Source organism: Eurosta solidaginis, chromosome 4 (assembly GCF_040869045.1).
Source record: "Eurosta solidaginis isolate ZX-2024a chromosome 4, ASM4086904v1, whole genome shotgun sequence".
Classification (NCBI taxonomy): Eukaryota; Metazoa; Arthropoda; class Insecta; order Diptera; family Tephritidae; genus Eurosta; species Eurosta solidaginis.
Window position 1 is genome coordinate 19,269,116 of NC_090322.1, and position 15,034 is coordinate 19,284,149.

The 15,034-nt window shown below is 41.1% G+C and overlaps 2 protein-coding genes and 2 pseudogenes across 2 annotated transcripts in view; 3 read left to right on the top strand and 1 right to left on the bottom strand.

Moving 5' to 3' along the window:
• The window catches only part of LOC137248420 (zinc finger protein 729-like), a 417,415-nt gene that overhangs the window by 43,222 nt on the left and 359,159 nt on the right, over positions 1-15,034 (bottom strand). The window contains exons 15-18 of the mRNA XM_067779358.1: positions 9,833-9,979; positions 9,463-9,753; positions 3,880-4,026; positions 3,510-3,800 (exon numbers count right to left, since the gene is read on the bottom strand). Coding sequence (XP_067635459.1) covers positions 3,510-3,800; positions 3,880-4,026; positions 9,463-9,753; positions 9,833-9,979 — 876 coding nt within the window. The remainder of the gene's footprint in view (positions 1-3,509; positions 3,801-3,879; positions 4,027-9,462; positions 9,754-9,832; positions 9,980-15,034) is intronic.
• LOC137249208 (uncharacterized) lies at positions 5,394-6,508 on the top strand. The gene has a single exon (XM_067780514.1). It carries the CDS (start codon positions 5,394-5,396, stop codon positions 6,477-6,479), a length of 1,086 nt encoding a protein of 361 aa, XP_067636615.1. The 3' UTR covers positions 6,480-6,508.
• LOC137247545 (uncharacterized) lies at positions 7,330-8,013 on the top strand (annotated as a pseudogene).
• Positions 11,782-12,799, top strand: LOC137247546 (uncharacterized; annotated as a pseudogene).

Consider the following 15,034-nt stretch of genomic DNA (forward strand, 5'->3'; position numbering starts at 1 on the left):
CCTCTTTGGGTTATCCCAATTTTTTTGCTACCTGTTTCTGGAATTTCGTCCACTTTGTTGACCTAGGGTTTCTAAAGGTTCCTCCCTTCTCTACCCTCTTTAGTGGGATGCTGAAGCTGATATACGCATGGCCGGATAAGGGTGGTCTACCAAGATCCATCCAATCATTCCTTGATATGTCACGGTCGGAGCTCAATGTAATATCAAGAACATTGCTGGATGTTGGACCAATGTATGTAGGGACACTTCCGCTGTTGGCTATCTGGAAATTGGTTTGCAGGATGAAGGAGATTCACCTCACTCATACGCATCTCCTCCTCCACGCGCATTTTTGTGCGCATTTGCATCCGCGCCTATGACCAACTGCCCTTCCCCCAGCGGGTTAGGGGTTCAGAATATACCCGCGGTAGGTATGCCTGTCGTAAGAGGCGACTAAAATACCAGATTCAAGGGGCTGTGTAGCGCAATCCTTTCAGGTTGCCAGCGCAATATATAGTTTCTCCAAACTCAATTGTCAACCTCACCTATCCGTGGCGAATCCTGTTTCACTAAAAGATGAGGCGGTGGCGACCCCAAGCTCCTCATGGAACTTGGGGGTGGGGAGGGAGGGATGGCCTGAAGGTTTAATGTGACCATATAAATCGTTCCCGAGATGGTCGGGCTAGCACCTTAATGGTGATGTTACCGGAGCGTACCGGATCTGTATCCGACAAAGGGCCATCAAATCGATAACACCCCCCAAAGCCTTCGGAGAGTAACCTTACCGCTACAACAACAGCAACAACACCAACCACCCTTCGTCCTGTACTAGCCTCTTGCACTCCATCGGTGGAACCTCCGCAGCATGGTAAATGTAGTAGGATGCCAGGATAAATGCCTGCTTATTCTTTTGCTCAACGGCCACCACTACGAGGTCCTCAGTGGTGTAATTAGGCAGCATATATGAATGCAGCTGTTTTCTTAGCATGACTACAACTCGTACCCGTCCTTCCGTTTGCGCCTAGTAAATGCTAAATCCCTGCGCGCTGAGTCCACAAGCTTTTCGTCCCGATGAGAGCCACGGCTCCTGGATCAGCGTCACGTCAAACGAACCCTCCTCAAGGGTTAGTAGTTCGCTCGACGCCACTTTACTGTGTTGGAAGTTTATCTGTAAAACTCGCAGCACCATTGGGCTGTTCGTCCCCCTCCAGCGCCTTTGCCGTGACGTCTTCATCCTCCCCTTGGCCTATGGTTTAGAGTTTTCGGGGATCCCTACAGCCTCTCCCTGTCTCTTCTTGCAAAGTGCGATTGGTATGCTCGGGACTTCTTTTCTCGGGTCGTAAATGCTGTGCCGGGTGTTCATCTGCGAGACTCGCAGCACCATTTGGCTGTTGGTCCTCTTCTAACACCTTCGTATGACGTCGGCTACCTCCACCTGCCCTTTTTCTCCTATGCTTTTGAGGTTCTTTTCGACTTCGCCTACTTCTAGCGTATTAGGATTGCTATCGTCGGGAGTTCTTTTCCCGAGTCGCATATAAATTTTGCCTGTACCCCAGGCCATTTTGTCAAGCTGTATAACTGACCTTCCCTCGTAGGCCGAGATACAGTAAGGACCTTCCAATACTGTGTCGGTATGTTCAGATTCTGATTCTGCAGAAGTCGCAGTGTATCCTCCGACTTCATCACGCCTGGTATCCATACCTTAAGTTTTAGTACCGTGGGGATTTGCGCTTTATCCACCACCTGAAACCGGGCGTTCGTGCCTTGCCTTTGGCGGTTTGAAACCACTTAGTCCAGCCACCGCAAACTCGCGATGTTGTCGTACGCTATCATCTTATACGTCCGCCACAGTAGCGCCCTTTACTGTGGTAAGGCCATCAATACTTCCCGAGGTGGCACGGTATCGGGAAGGCTCCGTTCGAATACAGCCGAATTTATTCCCTGCCTGCAATTCGTCCAATAGGCACGGTCCGCATAACACCCTGGATTAGGGGGTTGGCAGTTCTTGGTCACCGACATCCCGCCCGACTTATGGCATTTAAAAATATAAAAAATGATTTTACTTAAAAAAAAATTTCTAAACGGGGTCGCCCTCGGTGGTTCTTTCCCAAGCAATCCGAGAGTATTTCTGCCATGTAAAGCCTCTCGTTAAAAGTTCATCTGAATTGCAGATGCCGTTCGGAGTCGACATAAAATATGAAGGTCTCGTCCCACAATTTGTAAGGAAAATTAAAAATAGCACGACGCCAATTGGAAAAGAAGCTCGTCCCAAATCTCCTCTGAGGTGAAACCAATTAAGTATTTTTTTTATCGCACCAAAAGTTTTGTGGAGAGATTAACTAAATAGAAGGGGATCAGAACTTGTAGTATTATTACGTATCATGTATATATTGCAAATTTTGTTAAGATAAAAACTGTAACTTTTTTTAAGTAGTCGGGGTCTTTACCAGCAGCATAATATCCAAGTTTAGATTTCTAGTGTGAAGGTCTCTGGGGTCGGGTTATCTCGATAGGTCACGTTCTCTTTCCAGGTTTGAAGCTTCAGCCGGGAAGTGTGGTTTGATTTCAGGTATTCCATCGGCCGGAATGAATAGTGTCGAAGCTGAACTGATGGCTTTCTTTACTTAGAACTTAGCACATGTGATATATGTACTCGTACATAGGCTGCTGAATTGTATTTTTAAATCCAACTTTTATATGAGAAGCAACAGCAAAGCATTCATGAGGGTTTTTAAATCATAGCACGTTCGACGAAGACGACCTTGTGAATTGCCTAAATGTATTTTTTCCAAAATATTTTAATTATTTTGGGGCTACAAACTTAAAAAATAAAATCCAGTGCTTCTTCTTTATAATTTTTCCAATATAAAAAAATTATCCGTCAAATAAACTTAGTGGATACATTGTAGGTTAAAATTGAGATTAAATAAATCTCAAGATTTAAAGCTTGACTTGGAGAGTAGTGAAAATGATATCGCATATTTCGCTAGGTTTACCTAAAGTTTGTCAGTATAAAGAGTTACCCACTTTAAATAAAAATACCAATAGGACAATAATTATTTTTGGAATTTTTTAGTTAAGCGCAGAATCCAGATCACAATGCACGAAAACCCCATCTTTAACGAAATTTTGTGAAGAAAATGGTAAAAAAAAAGCAAAATTGATATTTTTAAATAAAATTACTTCAAGCCATGCCTACAAAGGGAAACTAAAAATTTGTTGCCCGTTTTCTTATGATCTGGGTCCGTATCGTGTAATACGATCACGTATCGAAAAACGATTTAACTCAAACAATAAATATGATTTTGTCAAACTATTCGTAAAAATTAGAATGAATTGTAATTAGTACACGTAGCCGATATTTAGCATATTTCCAGAATCCGATTCACTATTTAAGAGATATTGCGATGTAAAAATTGTTTTCGATCACGGATCGTATAACACGATACCGGTCCTGGATTCTGCGATTTACGGAGAAATTAACCTTAATATAAGATCAAAGTCTACGGAGTTTATGAATGCCGTTTTACCCATTAACTTTCGATTTAGCCTCTTCTTTCCTTAAAGCTGCCATATTTCGCTCATGCATCTCTGGGCCTTCCTTTTTATGAGAAGTTGAGTGTAACCGTAACTCCGAAGCTAAACGAAAAGCTAAGGGACAAAACTCACATTTGTATATATTATCACCAAGATGATGTGCACGTAAATGCGTATTCAGTACAGCTGTTGTCGTAAAGCACCGGTCGCAGTATTTGCATTTATAAGGTTTTTCACCGGTATGAGTACGCATATGCTGGCTTAGGGTCGTAGCTTGAGCAAATCTATTTAATACAGGCAGAAAATAAAGTTAGAAAAAATTTGGTGAAATATATTAGGCCGACGTTTTTTATGTCAACTTACTGCTTTTCACAAAAATCACATTTATGGGGCTTTTCGCCGCTATGAATTCGTTTATGTATTTTGAAAGCCCCTTTTGTTTTAAAATGCTTGCCACAAATATCGCACGGGTGTTGATATTGCTCGTTCTTGCCCCGTATGTTTTTGTATCTGGAAAAAAAAAAATCACACATCTAATCAAGACAATCAAAAAAGCGAGTTTATTTTTTGATATTAGAAGGAAGCGAGGATTTGAATTTTGTAACTAAACTAACAATTATTTGACTACTTAAAATTGGTTGTTGACGCGCACTCCCCAGGGAAACGCGAGTCACTCTAGCTCAATTTCGATCTGGATACTGTAACAGATTAAACTCTTACCTATCCAGAAGCAATCCCGATATACAAAACATATGCCCTGCTTGTCACGTCTCCCCACATGACACCAACCATCTCTTCAATTGTTTTGTGGAACCAAAACCTCTAACACCCCTTTCATTATGGTCCACCCCTGTTGAAACAGCTGATGCTCGGCATTGCCACCGACTCTACTACGGAGATTGTAGTTATGAGTGGGAGCAGCCGTCGAGCTGCAGCGGGTACTTGTTGTGGCTTGCTGAGCTACTGGAAGGTAGTTAGGGGCGCTAAGGCGTAGACTGCGGGACGCCCTTGGGCGTGAACAGCAAGGGCCACAAAAGATTTATAAAAGTTACGAGGACGTCGGGTTTTGGGATCTAGCCCACAACAACCTGTCCGATGCAACCATCCCATACACGTGACACACTCACAAGAGTATGACCGTCCTAAAACCATTATTTTCCGGCAGACGCAGCAAAACCATTTCTCAGGACCGGGGTCAGGAGACGGACCCGGATTGGGTTCGATACCTTCCCGGAGCAAGAGAGTATGGCGCAGTCCCGCTGCAAGAAGCTGCTGAGAGGATGACAATTTGTGGGAGGGACGCAACAAATTAAATGGGGTTACACTGAAATGACAGTCCTTGGTCAGGAAAACTCCCGAGTCGCTCCGGTACATAGAACCGGCTGCCTTGGGAAGCGGCTACTTAAAAGCCGAGTAAGGTTTAACTTGAGCAGGGTCTTAAAACTTTTTAGCATTTTTAAAGAACATATTAATTTAAAAAACATATACATAGAACATATCTATAAAGTTCACTGTGAAAGAATAAAGTCGCCTACTGCGGTATAAATTGCGGTTTAAATCAAAACCCCCACCATAGAACAGTACTCGTAGCGCTAGACCTATCAAAAGCTTTTGATACGGTCAACCACGGCTCGTTACTGCAAGACCTGGAAGGGTCTACCCTTCCCCCATGTCTTAAAAGGTGGACCGCAAATTATCTGGGTGGTCGGCAGGCATCGGTGCTATTTAGAAACGAAACATCAAAGCCAAGGAGAATTAAACAAGGGGTGCCACAGGGTGGTGTCCTATCCCCACTTTTGTTTAATTTCTACATATCTAAACTACCTTCACCACCGGAAGGAGTCACAATCGTTTCCTACGCCGATGACTGCACAGTAATGGCCACAGGCCCAGGCCCACAGATCGATGAGCTATGCAATAAAATAAACGGCTACCTCCCTGATCTCTCCAGTTTTTTCGCCTCGCGAAACCTGGCATTATCACCGACTAAATCTTCCGCGACCTTATTTACAACATGGACGTCCCAAATGTCGACCATTTTGAACATCCACGTCGATGGCTCTACGCTACCGACTGTCCTACACCCCAAAATCTTGGGTGTGACGTTTGATCAGGATCTACATTTTGGTGAGCACGCAGCCGCAATTGTTCCGAGAATTCAGAGCCGTAACAAAATCCTCAAATCCCTTGCTGGCAGTACCTGGGGAAAAGATAAAGAAACGCTCATGACTACATACAAAGCAATTAGCCAGCCGATTACGTGCTACGCGTCACCCATATGGTCGCCAAGCCTAAAAATTACCCACTGGAAGAAGCTACAGGCCTGCCAAAATACTGCTCTCAGAATTGCAACGGGCTGTCTTCTTATGTCCCCAGAACACCATCTACATAATGAGGCGAGAATACTCCCCATCAGGGAAAGAAACGAGATGCTGACCAAACAGTTCCTGTTGAATACCCAGAAACCTGGGCATCCCAACAGACATCTGATTGACGAGCCAGCACCGCCTAGGGGCTTAAGGAGTCATCTCCGTAAGCATTTTGAGGAAATACGGCATCTGAGAACACAGCCGTATGAAGCGAAAAAACACAAGCAAGTCCTTGGTGTACTCCACATACAGGCGTCGGACCTTTATGCCGGGAATTGCCCGGTGAACCCAGTACTCAAAGTAAAGTATCCAAAACTTGCGGAAGAGGAACGCATACTCCCCAGGGAAACGCGTGTCACTCTGGCTCAACTTCGTTCTGGATACTGTAACAGGTTAAACTCTTACATATCCAGAATCAACCCCGACATACAAAATGTATGCCCCGCTTGCAATGTGTCCCCACATGACACCAACCATCTCTTTAATTGTAATGTGGAACCAACGCCTCTAACACCCCTTTCCCTATGGTCCACCCCTGTTGAAACAGCAAGTTTCCTTGGACTCCCGTTAGAGGATATTGATGACAGTTTGTGATCGGTCGCGTCTGTTAGGTGGGGCGAAGCACTGCTACAACAACAACAACAACAACAACAACAAAGTCGCCTACTTAATATTTCCTAAAAAATAACTTTCAAAATATAATTGAAATATATTTAAAAATATCAGTTCGCTTTATGGTCCAGTCATATTGAGATTTGATCTTTAATTTACTCTTTTATATTTTGAACACATTTACACTGCGCAAAGTCCCTTCTGATTTGGACTTGTTAATTTACTAAGTGGCAGAATTTAGATATTTTTTTGCTTTGCATGGAAGTGTTAATATCACATTATAACAAAATATCTAGAGCTTTCTTTTGTTTGTTTCCCAGTAAAATTGTAGTAACCTAGGTTAGGTTAGGTTGAACTGGCCGGTCCATGAGGACCTCACATAGACTGATTGAGTCCGTAGTGTTACCAGAAGTCTGTTTTATCGACCAAACTGGAAAACCCTATCAAAAACCAAGACCTATGTTATAAAATAACTCCGTCGCCTTGGCAAATACTAGAAGCTTTCTAGGACTTAAGCCACTTGCTGCTTCTATATCTGACAGCTGTATCACTCCTAATAGCTGGAGTCTTATATGCTGTTTCCACCAAACTCAAACACCGTGTTTGCCAGTTTTGGGTTTGAAATAGTTGTCAACTATTTCCACTGCGTGTTTGAGGTAAATTGTGTTCAAACGTATAAAATTCAATTTATCATGATGATTGTGTCATTATTTTTTAAAATAATAGATAGCGAAGTGACAATGAACTATTTAAAACGAAAAGTTCTTTATAATAAAATGTTATTGACTATAGCTGCATGTTTAACCGAAATTGAAATACGCTCGCAAAGTGTATGGAACATTCAAGTACCTTTTGGGAGGTGGATTGCCAGAAGAACGGCCCAAAGTTTTTTAAGGAAAACTTTAGAATGACACGATCCAGCTTCGACAAGTTATGCAATCGCCTTCAAATGAAATGAAGAAGGACAAAAATTATAGGAATGTGATTCCTTTAGAGAAGCGTGTTGCAATTGCTTTATATGCACTGGGATCTTCCAGTGAATATGGATCGATTGCAAATTTGTTTGGAGTAGGCAAAGCTACTGTTTGCAAAATTTTAATTGAGTTTTGCAATGAAGTCCGGGCGTGCATGGCGCGTGAATATTTCAAAAGTTTCCCCCTCACAAGGACTGGGATAGAGCAAAGCGTAGCAGACTTCAATGCAATGGGTATCCACAATGTATTGGACCCAAAGGTAAGCAAATTAATAACAACATGGAAAACAGTTTAACCACAATTCGTTATCTAATACAGATGGTTGCCACATAGAGATACACCCCAAAAAAGAAAAAGCTGTCGACTACTACAATTATAAGGGTTGGTATTCCGGAGTGCTTTTGGCTTTGGTGGACGGAAAATACCGATTCATGTACATCCACTGTGGTAGCCCGGGAAGATGTAATGACTCGAGTATATTTGAGCGGTCGTCTCTCAAGCGGGAGCTGCAGGAATGTCCACTTCTCGATGAAATGAGCTAGTATCATGGGCGCACAAAAATACCAGTGCATATTATAAGCGACTCCGCGTTCCATCTCTCGCAATATGTCATGAAGTCATACCCGTACAACATAGAAAACTTGGCTGAACAGAAATTGTTTAATTATAGGTTATCCAAGTGTCGACGAGTTGTTGAAAATGCTTTCGGCCATTACAAAGCCAGGTGAATATATATAATAAAAACGGAAATCCCTTTCAGTCCTAATGCAAATTTCTTTATATTTTAGATTGAGAAGAATTGGAAAAGGTATTGATAATCATATCAAAAATGCAAATGTCATAATTTCTGCAGCATGCCCTTTACACAATTTTTGATGGACGAGAAGGACCCTGTCCTAGAAAATTGGCTTGTGGATATGCAGCGAGATGCCAGGCGCAGCCCCCAAAGTCACAATAATTTAAATGACAGACCGGAAGGAGAGGTTATAAGGAACGGATTAATGAAATATTTCGGCAAGCTTTCTCTGGGCTTTGGCGTTAATGTTGTTTCGGTCGCTGTTTTGCTCAAAAATGTAATGTCCTTCTTAGGTAGACAGATCTAGACTATGAGCCATCAGACAGGTGAAAAACATCGACTCACCCTATTCCTGCTCCCTTACTACAATAATGACCTGTGGTTGAACCCAAATCGCTCTCATTACGCCGTTCGTGGTGTATTGATCTGTAGGAAGCCTTTCGGTGTCATTTCACCCCTATTTAGCTCGCACAATAATTTAAATGACAGATCTGAAGGAGAGGTTATAAGGAACGGATTAAGGGAATATTTCGGTAAGTTTGCTTGTACAATTTATCCACTTGCGTGTGTTTGTTTGCTGAAACGCACAGTATCGTTCATTTATTTAGAGAGGTCCTTAAATCAATCACCTCACTAGAGAACCATTTCTGTGCTGATGATGTGGGCAAGTTGAGGTCAGCTGTGACAATCTTGTGTTAACCCTCAAAGCAACTCGACAAGCTTTCTCTGGGCTTTAGCGTTAATGTTGTTTCGGTCGCTGTTTTGCTCAAAAATGTATAATATGTCCTTCTTAGGTAGACAGATCTAGACTATGAGGCATCAAAATTGATATTTTTAAATAAAATTACTTCAAGCCATGCCTACAAGGGGAAACTAAAAATTTGTTGCCCGTTTTCTTATGATCTGGGTCCGTATCGTGTAATACGATCACGTATCGAAAAACGTTTTAACTCAAACAATAAATATGATTTTGTCAAACTATTCGTAAAAATTAGAATGAATTGTAATTAGTACACGTAGCCGATATTTAGCATATTTCCAGAATCCGATTCACCATTTAAGAGATATTGCGATGTAAAAATTGTTTTCGATCACGGATCGTATAACACGATACCGGCCCTGGATTCTGCGATTTACGGAGAAATTAACCTTAATATAAGATCAAAGTCTACGGAGTTTATGAATGCCGTTTTACCCATTAACTTTCGATTTAGCCTCTTCTTTCCTTAAAGCTGCCATATTTCGCTCATGCATCTCTGGGCCTTCCTTTTTATGAGAAGTTGAGTGTAACCGTAACTCCGAAGCTAAACGAAAAGCTAAGGGACAAAACTCACATTTGTATATATTATCACCAAGATGATGTGCACGTAAATGCGTATTCAGTACAGCTGTTGTCGTAAAGCACCGGTCGCAGTATTTGCATTTATATGGTTTTTCACCGGTATGAGTACGCATATGCTGGCTTAGGGTCGTAGCTTGAGCAAATCTATTTAATACAGGCAGAAAATAAAGTTAGAAAAAATTTGGTGAAATATATTAGGCCGACGTTTTTTATGTCAACTTACTGCTTTTCACAAAAATCACATTTATGGGGCTTTTCGCCGCTATGAATTCGTTTATGTATTTTGAAAGCCCCTTTTGTTTTAAAATGCTTGCCACAAATATCGCACGGGTGTTGATATTGCTCGTTCTTGCCCCGTATGTTTTTGTATCTGGAAAAAAAAAATCACACATCTAATCAAGACAATCAAAAAAGCGAGTTTATTTTTTGATACTAGAAGGAAGCGAGGATTTGAATTTTGTAACTAAACTAGCAATTATTTGACTACTTAAAATTGGTTGTTGACGCGCACTCCCCAGGGAAACGCGAGTCACTCTAGCTCAATTTCGATCTGGATACTGTAACAGATTTAACTCTTACCTATCCAGAAGCAATCCCGATATACAAAACATATGCCCTGCTTGTCACGTCTCCCCACATGACACCAACCATCTCTTCAATTGTTTTGTGGAACCAAAGCCTCTAACACCCCTTTCATTATGGTCCACCCCTGTTGAAACAGCTGATACTCGGCATTGCCACCGACTCTACTACGGAGATTGTAGTTATGAGTGGGAGCAGCCGTCGAGCTGTAGCGGGTACTTGTTGTGGTTTGCTGAGCTACTGGAAGGTAGTTAGGGGCGCTAAGGCGTAGACTGCGGGACGCCCTTGGGCGTGAACAGCAAGGGCCACAAAAGATTTATAAAAGTTACGAGGACGTCGGGTTTTGGGATCTAGCCCACAACAACCTGTCCGATGCAACCATCCCATACACGTGACACACTCACAAGAGTATGACCGTCCTAAAACCATTATTTTCCGGCAGACGCAGCAAAACCATTTCTCAGGACCGGGGTCAGGAGACGGACCCGGATTGGGTTCGATACCTTCCCGGAGCAAGAGAGTATGGCGCAGTCCCGCTGCAAGAAGCTGCTGAGAGGATGAAAATTTGTGGGAGGGACGCAACAAATTAAATGGGGTTACACTGAAATGACAGTCCTTGGTCAGGAAAACTCCCGAGTCGCTCCGGTACATAGAACCGGCTGCCTTGGGAAGCGGCTACTTAAAAGCCGAGTAAGGTTTAACTTGAGCAGGGTCTTAAAACTTTTTAGCATTTTTAAAGAACATATTAATTTAAAAAACATATACATAATACATATCTATAAAGTTCACTGTGAAAGAATAAAGTCGCCTACTTAATATTTCCTAAAAAATAACTTTCAAAATATAATTGAAATATATTTAGAAATATCAGTTCGCTTTATGGTCCAGTCATATTGAGATTTGATCTTTAATTTACTCTTTTATATTTTGAACACATTTACACTGCGCAAAGTCCCTTCTAATTTGGACTTGTTAATTTACTAAGTGGCAGAATTTAGATATTTTTTTTGCTTTGCATGGAAGTGTTAATATCACATTATAACAAAATATCTAGAGCTTTCTTTTGTTTGTTTCCCAGTAAAATTGTAGTAACCTAGGTTAGGTTAGGTTGAACTGGCCGGTCCATGAGGACCTCACATAGACTGATTGAGTCCGTAGTGTTACCAGAAGTTTGCTTTATCGACCAAACTGAAAAAGCCTATCAAAAACCAAGACCTATGTTATAAAATAACTCCGTCGCCTTGGCAAATACTAGAAGCTTTCTAAGACTTAAGCCACTTGCTGCTTCTATATCTGACAGCTGTATCACTCCTAATAGCTGGAGTCTTATATGCTGTTTCCACCAAACTCAAACACCGTGTTTGCCAGTTTTGGGTTTGAAATAGTTGTCAACTATTTCCACTGCGTGTTTGAGGTAAATTGTGTTCAAACGTATAAAATTCAATTTATCATGATGATTGTGCCATTATTTTTTAAAATAATGGATAGCGAAGTGACAATGAACTATTTAAAACGAAAAGTTCTTTATAATAAAATGTTATTGACTATAGCTGCATGTTTAACCGAAATTGAAATACGCTCGCAAAGTGTATGGAACATTCAAGTACCTTTTGGGAGGTGGACTGCCAGAAGAACGGCCCAAAGTTTTTTAAGGAAAACTTTAGAATGACACGATCCAGCTTCGACAAGTTATGCAATCGCCTTTAAATGAAATGAAGAAGGACAAAAATTATAGGAATGCGATTCCTTTAGAGAAGCGTGTTGCAATTGCTTTATATGCACTGGGATCTTCCAGTGAATATGGATCGATTGCAAATTTGTTTGGAGTAGGCAAAGCTACTGTTTGCAAAATTTTAATTGAGTTTTGCAATGAAGTCTGGGCGTGCATGGCGCCGGAATATTTCAAAAGTTTCCCCCTCACAAGGACTGGGATAGAGCAAAGCGTAGCAGACTTCAATGCAATGGGTATCCACAATGTATTGGAGCCAAAGGTAAGCAAATTAATAACAACATGGAAAACAGTTTAACCACAATTCGTTATCTAATACAGATGGTTGCCACATAGAGATACACCCCAAAAAAGAAAAAGCTGTCGACTACTACAATTATAAGGGTTGGTATTCCGGAGTGCTTTTGGCTTTGGTGGACGGAAAATACCGATTCATGTACATCCACTGTGGTAGCCCGGGAAGATGTAATGACTCGAGTATATTTGAGCGGTCGTCTCTCAAGCGGGAGCTGCAGGAATGTCCACTTCTCGATGAAATGAGCTAGTATCATGGGCGCACAAAAATACCAGTGCATATTATAAGCGACTCCGCGTTCCATCTCTCGCAATATGTCATGAAGTCATACCCGTACAACATAGAAAACTTGGCTGAACAGAAATTGTTTAATTATAGGTTATCCAAGTGTCGACGAGTTGTTGAAAATGCTTTCGGCCATTACAAAGCCAGGTGAATATACATAATAAAAACGGAAATCCCTTTCAGTCCTAATACAAATTTCTTTATATTTTAGATTTAGAAGAATTGGAAAAGGTATTGATAATCATATCAAAAATGCAAATGTCATAATTTCTGCAGCATGCGCTTTACACAATTTTTGATGGACGAGAAGGACCCTGTCCTAGAAAATTGGCTTGTGGATATGCAGCGAGATGCCAGGCGCAGCCCCCAAAGTCACAATAATTTAAATGACAGACCGGAAGGAGAGGTTATAAGGAACGGGTTAATGAAATATTTCGGCAAGCTTTCTCTGGGCTTTGGCGTTAATGTTGTTTCGGTCGCTGTTTTGCTCAAAAATGTAATGTTCTTCTTAGGTAGACAGATCTAGACTATGAGCCATCAGACAGGTGAAAAACATCGACTCACCCTATTCCTGCTCCCTTACTACAATAATGACCTGTGGTTGAACCCAAATCGCTCTCATTACGCCGTTCGTGGTGTATTGATCTGTAGGAAGCCTTTCGGTGTCATTTCACCCCTATTTAGCTCGCACAATAATTTAAATGACAGATCTGAAGGAGAGGTTATAAGGAACGGATTAAGGGAATATTTCGGTAAGTTTGCTTGTACAATTTATCCACTTGCGTGTGTTTGTTTGCTGAAACGCACAGTATCGTTCATTTATTTAGAGAGGTCCTTAAATCAATCACCTCACTAGAGAACCATTTCTGTGCTGATGATGTGGGCAAGTTGAGGTCAGCTGTGACAATCTTGTGTTAACCCTCAAAGCAACTCGACAAGCTTTCTCTGGGCTTTAGCGTTAATGTTGTTTCGGTCGCCGTTTTGCTCAAAAATGTATATGTCCTTCTTAGGTAGACAGATCTAGACTATGAGGCATCAGGCAGGTGAAAAACATCGACTCACCCCATTCCTGCTCCCTTACTACAATAATGACCTGTGGCTGAACCCAAATCGCTCTTATTACGCCGTTAGTGGTGGCACTTGATCTGTAGGAAGCCTTTCGGTGTCATTTCACCCCTATTTAGCTCGCCACATATTACGCAAAAAATATTCTCAACTAAGCTAGCATAGAATATGTATGAATGCGCTATAGGCTATATGCATACACAGCATACACACATACACATTCTGGGCTTACCTATGGATGTGGGGCGCACCATTGTGACGAGCTACGTAGCCATCAACGCCGGTTGCGCGCTCCGTCACTAACCGCAGGTTAAGTTTAAACGAACTAGCTACAAAAATTATCAAAATAAACTATATACAAAGATATGTTTACATATATACGGACTGGAACTGGACATTCCCAAAAAAATTTCGTCTGATTTAAACTATCTGTTCGCATGAACTCTTTAACCAGTTTGGTGTCGACAGAAAGCTATTTTAAGGTTTTTCTACATTCTGGTATATTTAATACATTTGTACATAAGTCTGAAGGTGTCAAAATTCATATCGTTAGCTTAATGTGAAAATGTGGTCAGTCAACTTTTACGAATTTTACAGGAGACGAAAAAAAATGAATAACTTTTGAAATAACCTTCTTTTTTCAAAACTGTGAATGACGATACCTTACTTGCAATACTTTGAAGAAGCTTGTATGCCAACCCAGCAGCTATTTTATGACTTAGCACAATTTCCGCGCTCATAACAAATTTTTTCTCCTGACTTAGCAGTTTTTACTCAATATGTTTTCCCTTCACTTCCCACTTTTAATGATTGAAATAAAACACTAAAACTATATATTTCACAAAAAATACTATTTATTTGTCAAACTATTTCTAACGGTTCAGATCTGGACTCCTTTGCCGGATGGTGCACAGACAATAATTTATATTTAAATTCAAACAAATGCTGTGTTGTGTCTTATTGCAAAAAGACAACTGCCACATACTTTATCTACAAACTAAATGCTAAATCTCTTAATCGTGTCGTCAAGAGAGTAAAGACTTGGGTGTAATTTTTACTCCAAACTCTCTTTTTCTAGTCACATTGACTTCGTTGTTTCAAAATTTGTTGCAATGGTTGAGTTCAGTAGAAGTAACACCAGTGACTTTAAGGACCCTATGACGTTGAAGGCACTTTATATATCCTTGGTCAGAAGGAAGTCGTCTTGAATATTGCTCTAGAATATGGAATCCTTTCTATGAATATAACTCCTATAGAATTGAGAAAGTTCACACATTTTTTACAAAAATTTCTTTACGTATGCTTCACTGGCCAGACGGCCTCCCATCATATACCAGCAGGTGCAAATTGCTTGGTCTTCAGGCTCTGCATGACAGAACAACTTGAATATCACTCATGCTTGCCTATAATGTAATACCTTAGCACGAATTGCTCTGATTTATCTAATTTGTTCATTCCATATATTCCAA

What these genes read in the sequence shown, in the direction of transcription:
- LOC137249208 (XM_067780514.1), top strand. Translation starts at nt 5,394, where the DNA reads ATGGCCACAGGCCCAGGCCCACAGATCGATGAGCTATGCAATAAAATA.